The sequence below is a fragment of the Falco rusticolus genome, chromosome 8 (genome assembly GCF_015220075.1).
Source record: "Falco rusticolus isolate bFalRus1 chromosome 8, bFalRus1.pri, whole genome shotgun sequence".
Taxonomy (NCBI): Eukaryota; Metazoa; Chordata; class Aves; order Falconiformes; family Falconidae; genus Falco; species Falco rusticolus.
In genome coordinates this window covers 47,491,216-47,505,015 of record NC_051194.1, presented here as the reverse complement: position 1 = coordinate 47,505,015, position 13,800 = coordinate 47,491,216, and the positions used below count along the sequence as shown (strand labels likewise).

General features: G+C 37.6%; 1 protein-coding gene across 1 annotated transcript in view; it reads left to right on the top strand.

The window, feature by feature from the left end:
• PDE11A (phosphodiesterase 11A) overlaps positions 1-13,800 on the top strand; it is a 135,326-nt gene that overhangs the window by 48,755 nt on the left and 72,771 nt on the right. The window contains exons 3-5 of the mRNA XM_037397623.1: positions 4,570-4,659; positions 6,859-6,999; positions 10,631-10,695. Coding sequence (XP_037253520.1) covers positions 4,570-4,659; positions 6,859-6,999; positions 10,631-10,695 — 296 coding nt within the window. The remainder of the gene's footprint in view (positions 1-4,569; positions 4,660-6,858; positions 7,000-10,630; positions 10,696-13,800) is intronic.

The window sequence follows — 13,800 nt, the reverse complement described above, 5'->3', positions numbered from 1 at the left end:
GTGTCACATCTGAAGACATTGTGATGCTGTAGTGTAGGTGTCAAAATGCTGTGATGTGCCCAGGCAGCTATGCAGCCAGGTATGGAACTTCTGTTCTATAAAATTATGATTATGAAGAGGAAACATATGGAAGATTGTCCTCTGAAATTCTGAGGGACAACTGGTGTGTTTCATTTGGATTTCAGAACTGATGCCATAGAGAAGCAGTGAAACAACCACGGGTTGCAGCTTTCTTGTCCTAGCAGTTAATACTGCAGAATTTGGGAATCCTTTGTACTTCCAAGCATCAAGCTACTGCTTTAGTTCTTATTGTGGATTTAAAGGTCTAACTTTGGGCCTACAAGTTTGAAGAGATGTGGCGATAATAAGGCAATGGGAATATGTCCTTCTATGGGAAGGAAAAAATAGCTATGGTCAAGGCAGTCATTTTTGCAGAAAAGATATGTCATCTTCAGGACATAGCTGAAAATGTAAATGGTTGCATAACTGATTATTAAAGCTTCTGATACTTATCCTGTTCATTCCCTTGGTAGTTGTGTTTTAATACTCCTAACATAAAATAACCCCATAATGAAATAATTTAGAAATTAAGAGAATGAGATATAGTAATAGTGCCCATTACTTCATCTTCTTTTCATAGAATGTTTCCTGCCCTGATAAAATATTGAACAGTTTGTTGAACGGTTTATTGAACAGCTTCTTAGCTTTTGTATGCTGCTGTGAATTTGAAAGGTGAGTGTAGTTGCTATCCAAGGATGTGGCACTTCTTGGAGGGTTAGTTATGAGAAACTGGCTCAAGTTATCTGGACCCTGAATGCTCAAGTAATTCATAATATAATATTGTTAACCTGCAGTTACTGTAACTGAATGCCTTATAGTTGGCACAACAACAACAAAAAAATAGTACTGTCTCCCACCATCTCAGCGTGTTCATTAGATTAGCTTGTTGCTCAAATGGAACATTTTTATGAAATATACTATTACATATTTACTGATTTGTTTGTTAATATGCCACAAAGAACTGTGATGAATCATTACAACTAATCTTATTTGCCAGAATAAATTAATGAGGTGTACCTGTTAAAGCTATACTTTTGATGGGTTTATATTTTGTCTATCTGTTTTTTCAGGAAATTACTTTGTTTAATAAATCTGCAGGCTCTTTTCCTGTCATTAGTTCAAAATAGATGTGGAAGGAAATTTTCTTTCAGATGTAATCCATTTTGCTTGGAAATTATTTTTTTAATGGCCTTCAGTATAGCAAAGCGTAATTATTTTATGTCCTTCAGAAGGGTATGTTAGGTGTTCCCATGAGTTCACACCATTCTTTTGTGCATTGGTGTAATGGAAATATGTTGCATACTCAACCTTTGGACCAGGTGTCAGTAATTCCTTTGCAAATCCAGCGTCAGGTTGGCTTCACTGTGTAATAAAACTATTTGGTAAAACCTGTACGGATGTTGGCTGGTAGAGGCAAGCTGTCCTGGCCTGTTCAGAGCTGCTGGAAGAACAGCAGACAAGGAAAAAGAAAACAGCTCTTTGTTAACAAGATCTTGTCTCACCAAGGAAAATTAAAATAACCATGTCATTTATCTGTGTCATTTCCTTTCACACACTGCTTAACAATGTTCTATGGCCAACCTTTCGATACTGTGTCCTTACAATGCAATTTAGTCTTCTACCCAATTTATTTGCTGTTACCAAAAGTCAGTATTATATTACGGAAGCATATCCATGCTGGAGAATTAAACCAGTAAAATATGGACTGTATTTTATGCTCATGAAAATTTACATCCTTCTTTTTAAGGATAAATAGTAGTAATTGGCAGAAGTGGAAACAGAATTACAGTCTTCTATTACATACAGTGCATTATGGTTCAGTGATGCAATATGTTTTTACCTTGGAGCACCAGAGGATTAGTAATTATGTATCTATCACTTAGAAGGAAGAGAAAAAGATATATCCAGCTTATGGTGGCATGTGCCATTTCCTCAACAATTTGTGTTCTCTTTGGAGGGAAAATCCCCGAAGTCAATCTGACATAATAATACCAGCTCCTTACAGTATGTGGCTCAGACAGATGAGAGATGATTACGTTACTCCATGTTTGTATGGACTGCCAACAGCCACAGCACAAACATGTTGGAGGTACTTGTAAAGCAGTCTTGAGTAGTTTGGGTTTAAATTTGTAATTTGAAGTCAGAATGTGGTAATTCTACTCCATTCTGCAATTTTGGTTAAAAAAACCCCCAAACTTATTTAAAATTCAGTTACCATTAGAAACGTCTTTATTCTTTGTTTATTTAGTACTGTACTATAATTTGACAAAAGCTGTTGAGGCAGCAGTTACCCTTACCATTCAGAACGTACAGAAGAGGAACGACTGTAGGCTTTTGTTTTGCCAGTTGTTCTTAGGTAAACAGGGATAATTTTTTAATCTGTTATTACAGGGTGGTTCCTCTCTACCTGATGGTTGTGGTTTTTTCTTCATATCTGTGGACATTTATTAATTTCTTCTGCTGATTATCCTAAACAGCTTGGTGTTTCTTTCTTAGTTGCACTGCACCTTACACAATTAGTTTAAGTGGCAAAAACAGTGATGTAAGTCAGCAGCTTTCCAGACTCTTGACATTTCATAAACCATTGTTTTATGGATGTTAATTTCTGTATAGAGTTAGTCTCCTGGAATTTGGTTTCCAGAAAGCGGTGTTTTTAAATATTGCAAAATCATTTTTTTCTTCTTCCTAAAAAAGACATCTTTGCAAACTGTTTTTGTGATGGCCAAAGGTTCATAAACTTCTTGTATGCTTTCCATTGCCACAGGGGCATATTACGTTTGGAAATGGAGGTTTCAGGGCTGGGGTGGGGGAATAAATACTAGTCTTTACTTACTTTTATTAAGTAAAAATGTACCCAGTCTCACTTTGGTAGGTTAAAGTTTTCTGCTCTGCATCTCTTACTTGGCTGTGATATTTAGTACTATTACAAAAAAAGTATAGATAGGGCTTCTTGTTTCATTTTGGAAATCTAAACTGAATATAAGAACTCAGATAAGTTCTTATAATTAAAAAATGAACTCCTCTTAGCAATTTTTTACACTTGATTTTCCATTTTGTGTATTCTTTCCTGTAGATCTGTTGTGATAGTTGGCTAGTTTAATTACTGCCTCCCCAAAAAGATGAGTATTTGTAGAGTCTAAAGTATGTCATTTTCCTTCAGAGAGAACCATTGTGGGAAGAGGATGAAAGTAAAGTGTTTGCGCGTTAGCAATATAGGTGTATTTGTCTGCACCCTTAAAATCTGCAGTTATTCTGACAGAATAGCAGCTGTGAAGGTGCAGAATTCAGAGGATCTGAAGGTACTTTTCGAAAACTCATCATTACTCAAACACGCACTAAGTAGACATGTAGCCAATGGAGTGTTTAAGGAAGATAAAGTAGAACAGCACTTGCTGCTGTTTCGGTTCTTCTGGATGCTTCCTACTCTTGGGGTTTTTTCCTCACATAGTCTCAATAGCCTACTTCCCTGCGTTAGCAATATTTTTCTAATTAAATTGAATTTCAAAGATAAATGCCACTTTCTCAATGCCAAAACTTGTCACAGAAAAGATTTCTTATGGTGGATCTCCCAGTCAACAGACTGTGGAGAAGAAAGGTTAGCTGCTGCAGCATTTTTTTTGGCTCTGTAAATGGCAGAGTGCCCCAACTCTCATTGGCTTTGCAAATGCTAAGGCTATTCAGCACCTTTAAAATGTACTCAATATCTCAGACCTAAGCTTGGGAATCAATCAGTGGCAGTATGTTACAAACTTGTTATCAGTATGTCGCTTAAAAATGCTAATGTTATTGGACTTTGATCCATTGTCATCCTTGTGAAAGTGCCAGTCCTACAGGTACTCAAATATTTGACTAGCCTAGTTTATTCATTTCACACAGCCACGCTAAGGTATGCCTAAAGTCATAGCCAGCACCTCAAAATATTTTCCCAGTCCCTCTCATCCAGTCTTTCTTAATGAAGGGTGATGCATTAAGGCCTAATTCCTCATGCGTGTTGAACTCCCTGCCCCCCTTGAGAAGACAGTCAGCTTTCTGACTAATAGTTTTGGATCAACGTGCTGTTCCACTGTGCTGGTATTCTCCAAAATCTACGCCCTCTAGAAATCAGCAGACATGTAACTCAAGCTTGCTTCTTGAGCTTGGAACAAAAAATCAGTCCAGAAAAGTACGTATTGTTCTAGGGAAGTTGTAGTGTCTGCAGTAATTTAATGTAGTATTCAGCGGACGTTTTACAGACTTGAGAATCTGCGGTTTTCCAGACAACTTACAGAGGACCCTAACTGCTGGGACCTGTGAACTCAAATGTATTTGTTCTTTCTTATCCATTCAGTTTCTGTTCCACCCATTTTATGTGCCTTGCCCATGATTTTATTTTATATTCAGTGTTTTTTTTAAAGAATGAGTAAGCTGAGACCCTCCTGGGATATGTCCCCTACGTTTAGATCTCTTTGCTAGTATCATGAGTGTCTAATTGCATTGGTTTTAATGACTGGGAGTTTCTTTTGGTACTAGGTGATGCAGATGTATCTCCCATTCTGTGGGATTGCCATATCCAATGCCCAGCTATTTGCAGCTTCAAGGAAGGAATATGACAGAAGCAGGGTAAGTAAAACAATGTATATTGGACGAATATCAAACTTCTGTCTATTGTTTCTTCAGATTCCAGCTATGCAAATATGTTTGCTAAGCAGACAGTTTTGACTATGTTTTATTTCAAAAAATGCATTTTCAACAGATCACTATCTTGACTGAGGCAGCCAGCAGGGAGCGTGGGAGGGAAATACGCTCGTGGTGGTGGCTGTTGTTTCCTGATGTCAGTTCCCTGTTTCATAGTGCTGAAACAATTGTGTTTGTGACATAGGCAGTGCAGGAGAGAGTGTTACTTTGGCAGAGATTCAAACTCTCTTAAAACTCCAGTAATATCAAACCTTTGCCATCCTGAATTTGAAATATTCAATTCATGTGCAAATAATGTGGATATATCTTTGTAAAGGAAGCAAGAAAAAAGTCTGTATATGAGGGGGTTTGACAGCATGTGTCTGTATAGATACATTACTCACATTAGTCATGATTGCTGATGCCATGCATGAGTTGGGACAGGAGGCTCCAAAGAAGTGAAAATAATGCGGAGCTTGAATGTCATTTTCTTCTCAGAGAGGTTGTTTTTTTTTTTAAGAAATAAAATGGTAATTTTGAGGTGGTTTTGATAATTGTTGGCTTTAAAAAAAAAAAAAAATTACCTTTCCTGCAATGACAGGAAATGATACTTCTGTTACCATGGTTCACAGCTCCAGAGCTTCAATAGAAATAGACTGCTAGTGTTGAACCTGCTTTTGCTTTACAAGCCGGTGAAACTACAGTGGGGGCGGGGTCTGTGTACTGAGCACTGACATTTGTATATTCAGGACTTTGGACCTTCCCATGTGTAGAAGCTAATGCTTTCTGCTAACTAAACTTTAGTTTACTTGGTTTTGAAAACTAACAATAGCCCTTTCTAAATAGTGTATATATTTAAGGGTCAAGAAGCATATGAGCTTGTCTTCTGCCCAGGTCTGACTACAGACCACTGTGTTTTTGGGATGGAGATGGAAAGGAGACTTGGGGAAAAAATATTTTCTGCCAAAGACTTTTTTTTCTTTTTTTTTTTTTCTTTGATCTTCAAACAATTGTTTGACAACATAGAGACTTAAAATTTGCTGCAGATTCACAGCCTGCTGGGAACAATGACAGACTTTTTTTTTCACAGCTATGAAGAAAAAGACAGAACATTAATTTGAGGAGTTGGCATTTAATCTTTTGGGGGAAGCATTCAGCAGAAGAGTATTAGGGACATTTCATTAGAATATGGTAAATTCTGGTGGTTGGACACATCAGGAAATTGGATCAGATATACAGATTCTCTGTTTCTTGTTGCCACTTCAGCCTTCCAAAGCATAACAATTATCATTGTTATTTGGCAGTTACATGGTGGCCCATACTTAATTGCATTTCTCTTGGTGGTCTTTAGCTTGGCCTAGTTCATGGTTGAAATTAGTTGGCAAGTAACACATGATGGACAAGCCCATGATTTGCCTTCCTTATCAAACTAGAACCAGTGGTGGCAACTTCCAGTGCCTGTGACCAACATCTTGCTGATGACCACTGGGTTAGGAGAGCTGAGACCAGTAACATTTATATGCTTACCTATGTGTTCTTCAGTGTTGGTGCCCTAAATCAGGATAAAGGAAAAAGCACACTTCTTTGGACCCATGGTAAGAAAGAACATGTTCTTGACACTGATGAAATGAGAGAGGAAGCCCTTCATTTTAAAACATTGTATTTTACAGACATGTTGTTAGTGGTAAAGACTGGATCAGAGTGCTATTGGAATATGCAAGTATTGATGTGATTTTTTTCTTTCCAGCTTTGAACATGCAAAATGGGTAATAAATTAGTAAAATGGAGTTTAAATGCACCAGCAAATTCAATATAGCAAATCGAGTAACTCAATCCATACTACATACTTGGAGAGTGCCATTACAGCCATTGTTTCATTTTTGGACCACAGTGAAATAGTTTGAAAGATTCCCATTGTTTGCTAGGAGTTGGATTGTGCTCAGTTGTGAGCTAAGAAGTACTTCTTTCTTTCTTCAGATACCCCCACCCCAATTCTGTTGCCATAATCACTAAGAACTTTCTTTGAATGAAGATTTCAATGGATTTCTCATATTAAAATCAATCCCAGAGATTGTGTCTTTTGCAGTGCTCCATGTATTAATTAATTCTACAACCAATACAAGAATTTTCTGTCCTTGTATGCAGGCTTTACTGGAAGTAGTGAATGATCTCTTTGAGGAACAGACTGACCTAGAGAAAATTGTCAAGAAAATAATGCATCGGGCCCAGACTCTGCTGAAGTGTGAACGGTGCTCAGTATTACTTCTGGAAGATATCGAATCACCAGTAAGTATGGCTGCACATTCTGTAGAAAGGCTAATATTTGAGTGGTAGAGCAGCGGCTTTTACTGTGATGAAGCTGTTTCCTATCATATGTAAGTACTGGACAGCAAGTATTCTTCCAGCATGTTATTCTTAAGTATAAGTTAGGTACAGATTGAACGTTTATCAACACCACTGTGTGGTTTAGCCCCAGTAGGCAGCTAAGCACTGCACAGCCACTCACTCGTTTCCCCACCCCAGTGGGATGAGGAAGGGAACCAAGAGTAAAAGTGTGAAAACTTGTGGGTTGAGATAAAGACAGTTCAGTAGATGAAGCAAAAGCTGTGTGCACAAGCAAAGCAAAATAAGGTATTTGTGTGCTACTTCCTATTGGCAGGCAGGTGTTCTGTCATTTCCAGTAAGGCAGGGCTTCATCACATGTAATGGTTAGTTGGGTAGACAAATGTCCTGACTTTGAAAGCTCCCTCCTTCCTCTTCCTCCCCCTAGCTTTTATTGCTGAGCATGGTGTCATGTGGGATATTCCTTTGGTCAGTTGGGGTCAGCTGTCCTGGCTGTGTCCCTTCCCAATCTACTGTGCACCCTGCAATCTGTTCACTGGGGTGGCAGAGTAAGAAACAGAAGGCCTTGAGACTGTGTAGGTACTGTTCAGCAGTAATATAAACATCCCTGTGTTATCAACGCTGTTTTCATCAGAACTTTAAATCAGTATAAGCTACTATGAAGAAAATTAACTCTAGCCTAGCCAAAACCAGTATAGTCACTTTTTCAAATGGAAACTGAAAAGATACATTTATGTTTCCTTCTGGTCATTTGAAGGCTGAGGTGTCTGTAAGTTGCTGATGGATCTAACTGTATTTTTCATAGGTGTGATACAACTGGATACACTTTGATTCTCAGTTGTCTGTGTGATGGAATTAATGCTTGCTACAGAGCAGCTAGGACAGCTTAACTGAGAAGCAGGGTGCTTCTGTGGTCTGCGTAGAAAGAAAAATGACCTGATTTGTTAACAGATACTTATCTGCTCAGTTCCTGTCCTTCATTATATAGCCATGAGAAGGAAAGAAACTTCCTTTCTTTAGCTTCATTTACATTTACCTGGAATTTATGACCTAGCTCACATTTTCAGCCTAATCACTTATCACATGGGTGGTGCTTGCAGGCAGTTTCAGAACCAGAAACAGTTGCATCATCAACCAAATCTTTAATCGTCATTTTTAGGACTAACCTTGTCTACATACATTAAAATAAATAATTATCAGACATCTTGGTATTTCTAAAGTGTTCATAATTTCACATGTCATTATGGTTTAACTGTAGCACACAAATACTTAGGTAATTTCTATTCTAGTATGTAACGTTATATCTTGAGTCAGATTACTGGTCTTTCAGAAATAACAGATAAAAATAAACTCATCAGGACTTTGTTAGCTGACCGTCCTGTGTATTCAGGAGCTCAGTGGGCTTTACAGCAATCTAATCAGTGTCTTCACAGGAGTCAGCTTCTGAACCTGACTCATGAATGCTTTTTTGTAAAATCCAGTATTTTAATGTGGAAGAATAGCAAGACAGTAAGGGCTGAAGCCACAACATGGAGTCTTCTCAGCTACTCTTGGTGGCCACTACTTCATGGGATTTGTTCCTTCCTGGAAGTTTTCCACTCACTCTAGCTGTTGGCAGGGATAAGTTTGGGACTAGCAATGTTTGCACATCTTTAATAAGTTCCTTTAATACTTTGCAAAATAAATAACGATAGCTGGTCACAGTTCCTTAATAATGAAAATGCTGTGAAAAGGTAAATCCTTTTGTTATTTTGACTTAGTAATTTTCCCCTGAGGTAACAGAAAATCCATTGGAAGAGACGTATTTGTGTAAGAATGTCTAGATAGTCACGTACTTGGTCATGTGATAGGAAGAAGCTTTTGCATTGAGCAGGTGAAGTGAAAATTTTACTTTCAGTATCACTGAAGTATGCTTGGTTTTTGCAATTGCTTTGTCCATTTGACCAAGGAATAATGATTTTGTTGCAGAGCTCTGTTAAGGTGAACAGATGAATGTAAGCTATATGAAAGTATTTATCAAGAGCTGGATTTCACGCACAGTTTTGACAGGTGCTTTCACTCGGCCTTTGTAATACTGCCATTCATAGGATATGAGAGCCTTTTTAAACATGTTTAACATTTTTCAGTATTGTTATTAGTAGTAAAAAAGCAGCTGCCTTTAGCTTGATAGATCTCTTCAGTGTTTTCAGGCTATTCAACACAAACTGTCCTCCTTTCTACTGATTTGAGAAGTAATTGAAGGATAAAAGTGTTGCTTGTAATATCATTCTTTTTTCTATCCAAGTATCTTTGGATTCACTGACCCTGTAATTGATTATTTGTTGCTGGGCTGTGACAAGTCTAAATGATTATCAGAGACAGAATCACAAGTTTGTGTGTATGGCAGAAAAAAGCCATTATTTTCTTTCCTTGAGGAAAGATATGTTTCTCATTTAATTTAAACTGATAGAAATGAAATACTTTCAGTGGAGTATGCCCTAAATTACACTAGCTTTCATAAAAACAAGATCTAGGTTTGTATTTTGTTTATATATTCTCTGTTACAGAATTTTAATGTTTCTGGTTTATTTTCTCTTTTTAGACCCCCCACACTGATTTTATAATTACAAGATACAGTTCTACTACATTCTTATGAAATGCCACTATATTTGCAAGTATAATATGATTTTTATTTTTCACAGAACAGTACATTGTGTTAGTAGCAATCTGTGGGTGGCATTTTTCACTTCATTCTTCTGCTCTTGGTACTGTTTCTACCTTTGAGGATGGAGGGTTTTTTTTTCCAAACCACAGATAATGAGTTCTTATTCCTCTAGACCTGAAATGTGAAATCTGAAATGTGGACAGCCAAGGTATTCAGTTAAGCCTAAACTTCTCTAAACAGTCATAAATCTTAGGTTAATTTGGAGTAGGAGAATAGCAACTTGCCACCCATGTGGTCATTTTTACAAGTGGCAGAATTGTTTTCCTCATTTCCCTGGATTTTGGAGGGTTAACCTATATATCAAAATAGAACCCCATAGAGTAACTGATTGTGAAGCCATGTCAAAAATACTGTTATTTGTGCATTGTACGAAAAGCTTTTATGATACAGAACCAAAGTGGAAGATGGGGACCCATACTAGCATCCAGAAATATTACCTGTGTTCTATATCACACTAGCCCCTCTTAAGATGTTTCACTTATGTGCTGTTGGCACATAAGTTCTAGGAAAATAGGTTGGAATTAGTAGTGCAAATGTATTTTTCTTTTTATTTTTCTATATTAGAAAAATGAAGTTTGCATCAGCCTCCATAATTCATATTCCAGAGCCCTTTGAAGGGAGGTATATATTGTTGCAGAAAATAGTTTCATAAAGGAATCTGAAGATATCATTTGATTTGGTATTGTTTGTTAGTGAACTGTGCACAATATGTATTTTGAACATGAATTTGGAGGAAATTGGGGGAATACAGATTGAATTTTTATTCTAAGACCATTAGATAAAAATGTTTTAAATACAGGAAGCTTATGTTACTGGTTTTTTACATATTTATTCATCTTAATAACAATTATGCTACTTTTTTTGTGACAGGTGGTGAAATTTACTAAATCCTTTGAGTTGTTATCTCCAAAATGCAGTGCTGATACTGACAACAGGTTAGTGCTCATGTCTTCTATGGTAATGGATTCTTTTTCACATAGTTTTAAATTTGCTTGATCACAGTTTTCTGTTCTTATGGAACTTCGGATAGAGATGATTGAAGAGTGTGAGCCTACAGTTTTTACTCAGACAAGACTCCTGCTTGCTTCAAATGGGGACTTGCTTGCATAAATATACATGCCTATATTTTTATATGTATGTTTGTATATATGTATGTGCTAAGATTGCATCAGTGTATCAGAGAAGAAACGAAGAAATTACTGATGACTTTTTATTATTGAACTCATGGAGGACACATGGGGTTTTTGCATAGTTAATACTGAAGTAAAAATTACAAAATTATTTTAGGTTGTTTGTTGATCTCTTACAAAAAAACTCCTTACAGTTGAGTTGGAAAGTTTCCAGTAAAATTTTCTGCTTCTGTTGTCAAGTTGGAAAGCCTAAAAACCTCAGAGAATGTGTATTTTCCCAGAAATTATGTTCCTGTGACTCTTGTTTGGAGTCCAGTCAAAATAGAAGTATATGTTTTGCTTAGTAGGATCTGTATTTAAACATTGATAAAAGGCTAACTGTAAGTAGTCATAGAAAAAGCTTTTTGTCCATATGGGATTCCTGCAATTCCTACAAGACAGTACAACTGGTAACAGTTCATGTAAAACGTCCTACATACCAAACAAACTCAATGATTATCATACACATTTTATGCAAATCAATTCATACTGATTCTGAATTGAAATTTTCCATATCAAATGGCTGCCATAATGATAAACCTAGATTTCTGTCCAACATGCCACCCATAGCTTAGCAAACTTGAAGATTACTTAGTGCTTTGCCATATTTAAGCCCTTTAAGCATATTTTAAAAATATTTTTGGTAACTTGCCTTCTTTCTTCAACTGCAGTGTAGTGAAAAGCTACCACTTAATTAAGGTGAATGTGCACATTATACTCCAGATTACAACAGGTCGTAATTCTTAATGCTTTTGATGGATTGATTTCGTAGCATTACAAAAATGAGTAGTGTTATTTTTAAGATGTGCAAGCTGACCGCAGAGTCCAGGGCCATGCAAAAAGACAGGCAGAAGCTAGGTCTCTTCCATGCCCTATCCACTAGATTAGAGATGGGAATGGTGAGACAAATGGAAAACAAGTGGGAAAAAATAGGAAGGTTTAAATATGAATAAATAATCTGTTGATTCATCTGGGAATCACAAGTTACTGCTTTTGACAAAGAGCTTCAGAGTAGCAGTTGGTCTTTCCTAGGTCAATTAAATGGGTGAAAATACATTCCTTTTGTTCAGGGACAGGAGTATGAATCAAGGGATGTGGTTGTTATTCCTGTTTTTCTCAAACTTGATCTGTAGCCAGATTAGTCAAAACAACGTAGAGTGGTGTCAAGATAACCAAGCTGGCTCATTTCTTGTTACCATAGTTATATTAGCATGTTACCACAGAGCAATTTGTAGTAGCCTGCTCTGCATATAGTCGTCAAGATTCTTTTAACTTCCGTATGAGACATGAATAAACACATGCAACCTGGTAGCTAGTCTTTATAAGATTTGTAAGGGTACGCTTCTGTGCATCTTTATAGGAAGATTTATTGCTTTTTCTTTCATTTTTCATCCAGTGGAGAGTAAAGTTGGTGTTACAATGACCAAGGTTAGACTGGCAGATGTGATGTCACATTTGGATCTAGCACAGGCACAGCTTGAGTTATTGGCTCTATAGTGGGAAAATGAAGGTTATTTAGGATACAGAACACCGTGAGCCCTTGACATTTGAGCGTTTTTTTCTAGTAAGTTTTTGCTCTTTTCATTCTACATTCTGCAGCTGTAACTGATGTAAAGTCATGAGATGTTTCATGTGGAAAAAAATGGCAGGATGAGTTTCTTCATCATTACACCAGTGAAGATAAATATTATTTCTTTGAAATTTTAGTGGAAATCCAAAGAGATTATAGGCTGAGAACAGTTCAGTACTAAGTTTTAACTGAAAGAGAGAGAAGCTCCAAGGACAATATAACTCTTAATGTCCTAAATACTTTCTCACACAGTTTTAGAAGAAATTGGCTTTTCTTTTGCCCTTCTTCCATCTGGCTAATAGAAGCTCACCTGTTTAGTCCCTAAATATTATAATGAATATTTCTGTCTTTTTTTCTTTGCTGTTGGTTGTAAAGAAACACCTTGCAAGACCATACTTGGAATTACCTGTTCAGTTTGCATTTTTCCAGCACACACCATGATCGTCTGTTTATTATCCGTAATGGCACACTGATGCTCTCATTTGCCAATCATTTTGTTGTTGAAGTACAGGTTTGCTAAGTCTCCTAAATTTTTTCTCCCTTTGAAAAAAGAGTACATAAATCTTAGAAGCCTTGAGAGTTCAGTTCTGATGTATTCCGGATGAAGATGAGCCTGAGGGAAGGCACTGTGGGCTATGTCTTTCCTACACAGAAGTCATCTTGGCAGATGGTGTAGCTGGGATTACACTTCTGCATCCTGAGCACCAGGGGTAGAGGAGAGGTCAGCTGCCTGAGCCAGTGTGGGTTGTGTGGGAAAAAACAGCTGTGCTCCCCACTGGTTAGGCTGGTAACGAGAAAGTGCTGAAACCCCTGCTACTGCTGTTTCACTGTGGCTGTCCCTGTGATGATGTGCACTCGGGTATCGCCCCATTCCCTGCAGTATTTTTATGCTTCCTAAGGCATCTTTCTGCTCTTGTAGTCCTAGGAGCTGGAAGGGTTCGTGTCACTGTTCAGAGAGGACTGAAGGTTCCTGCAATTTTGCCTGTACCACTTCCCCACTGTATTGCTGCTATTCCTGTCAGAGAGGCTTTGGGGAAGATAGGAAGACACGCAGCTTTGTAAGGGGAGCCTGCAGCACTACTCAGTGCTCTTGAGCTGGGTTTACTCTCCTGCCTGGCATGCAGCGATCCTGCTAGTGCTTGGGCAAGACAGGGAGATAGTGACATGCAGCTGCCTGCATCAGTCCAGCAGGACTCATGGCTTTCCACAGCTCAGAAAAAATGGTTGCTGTGATTTTTAGAGTAGCTTCTGAGGGGTTTGAACTGCTGAGGATGGAGAGAGTGCCAGCTGGCTGTGATTTG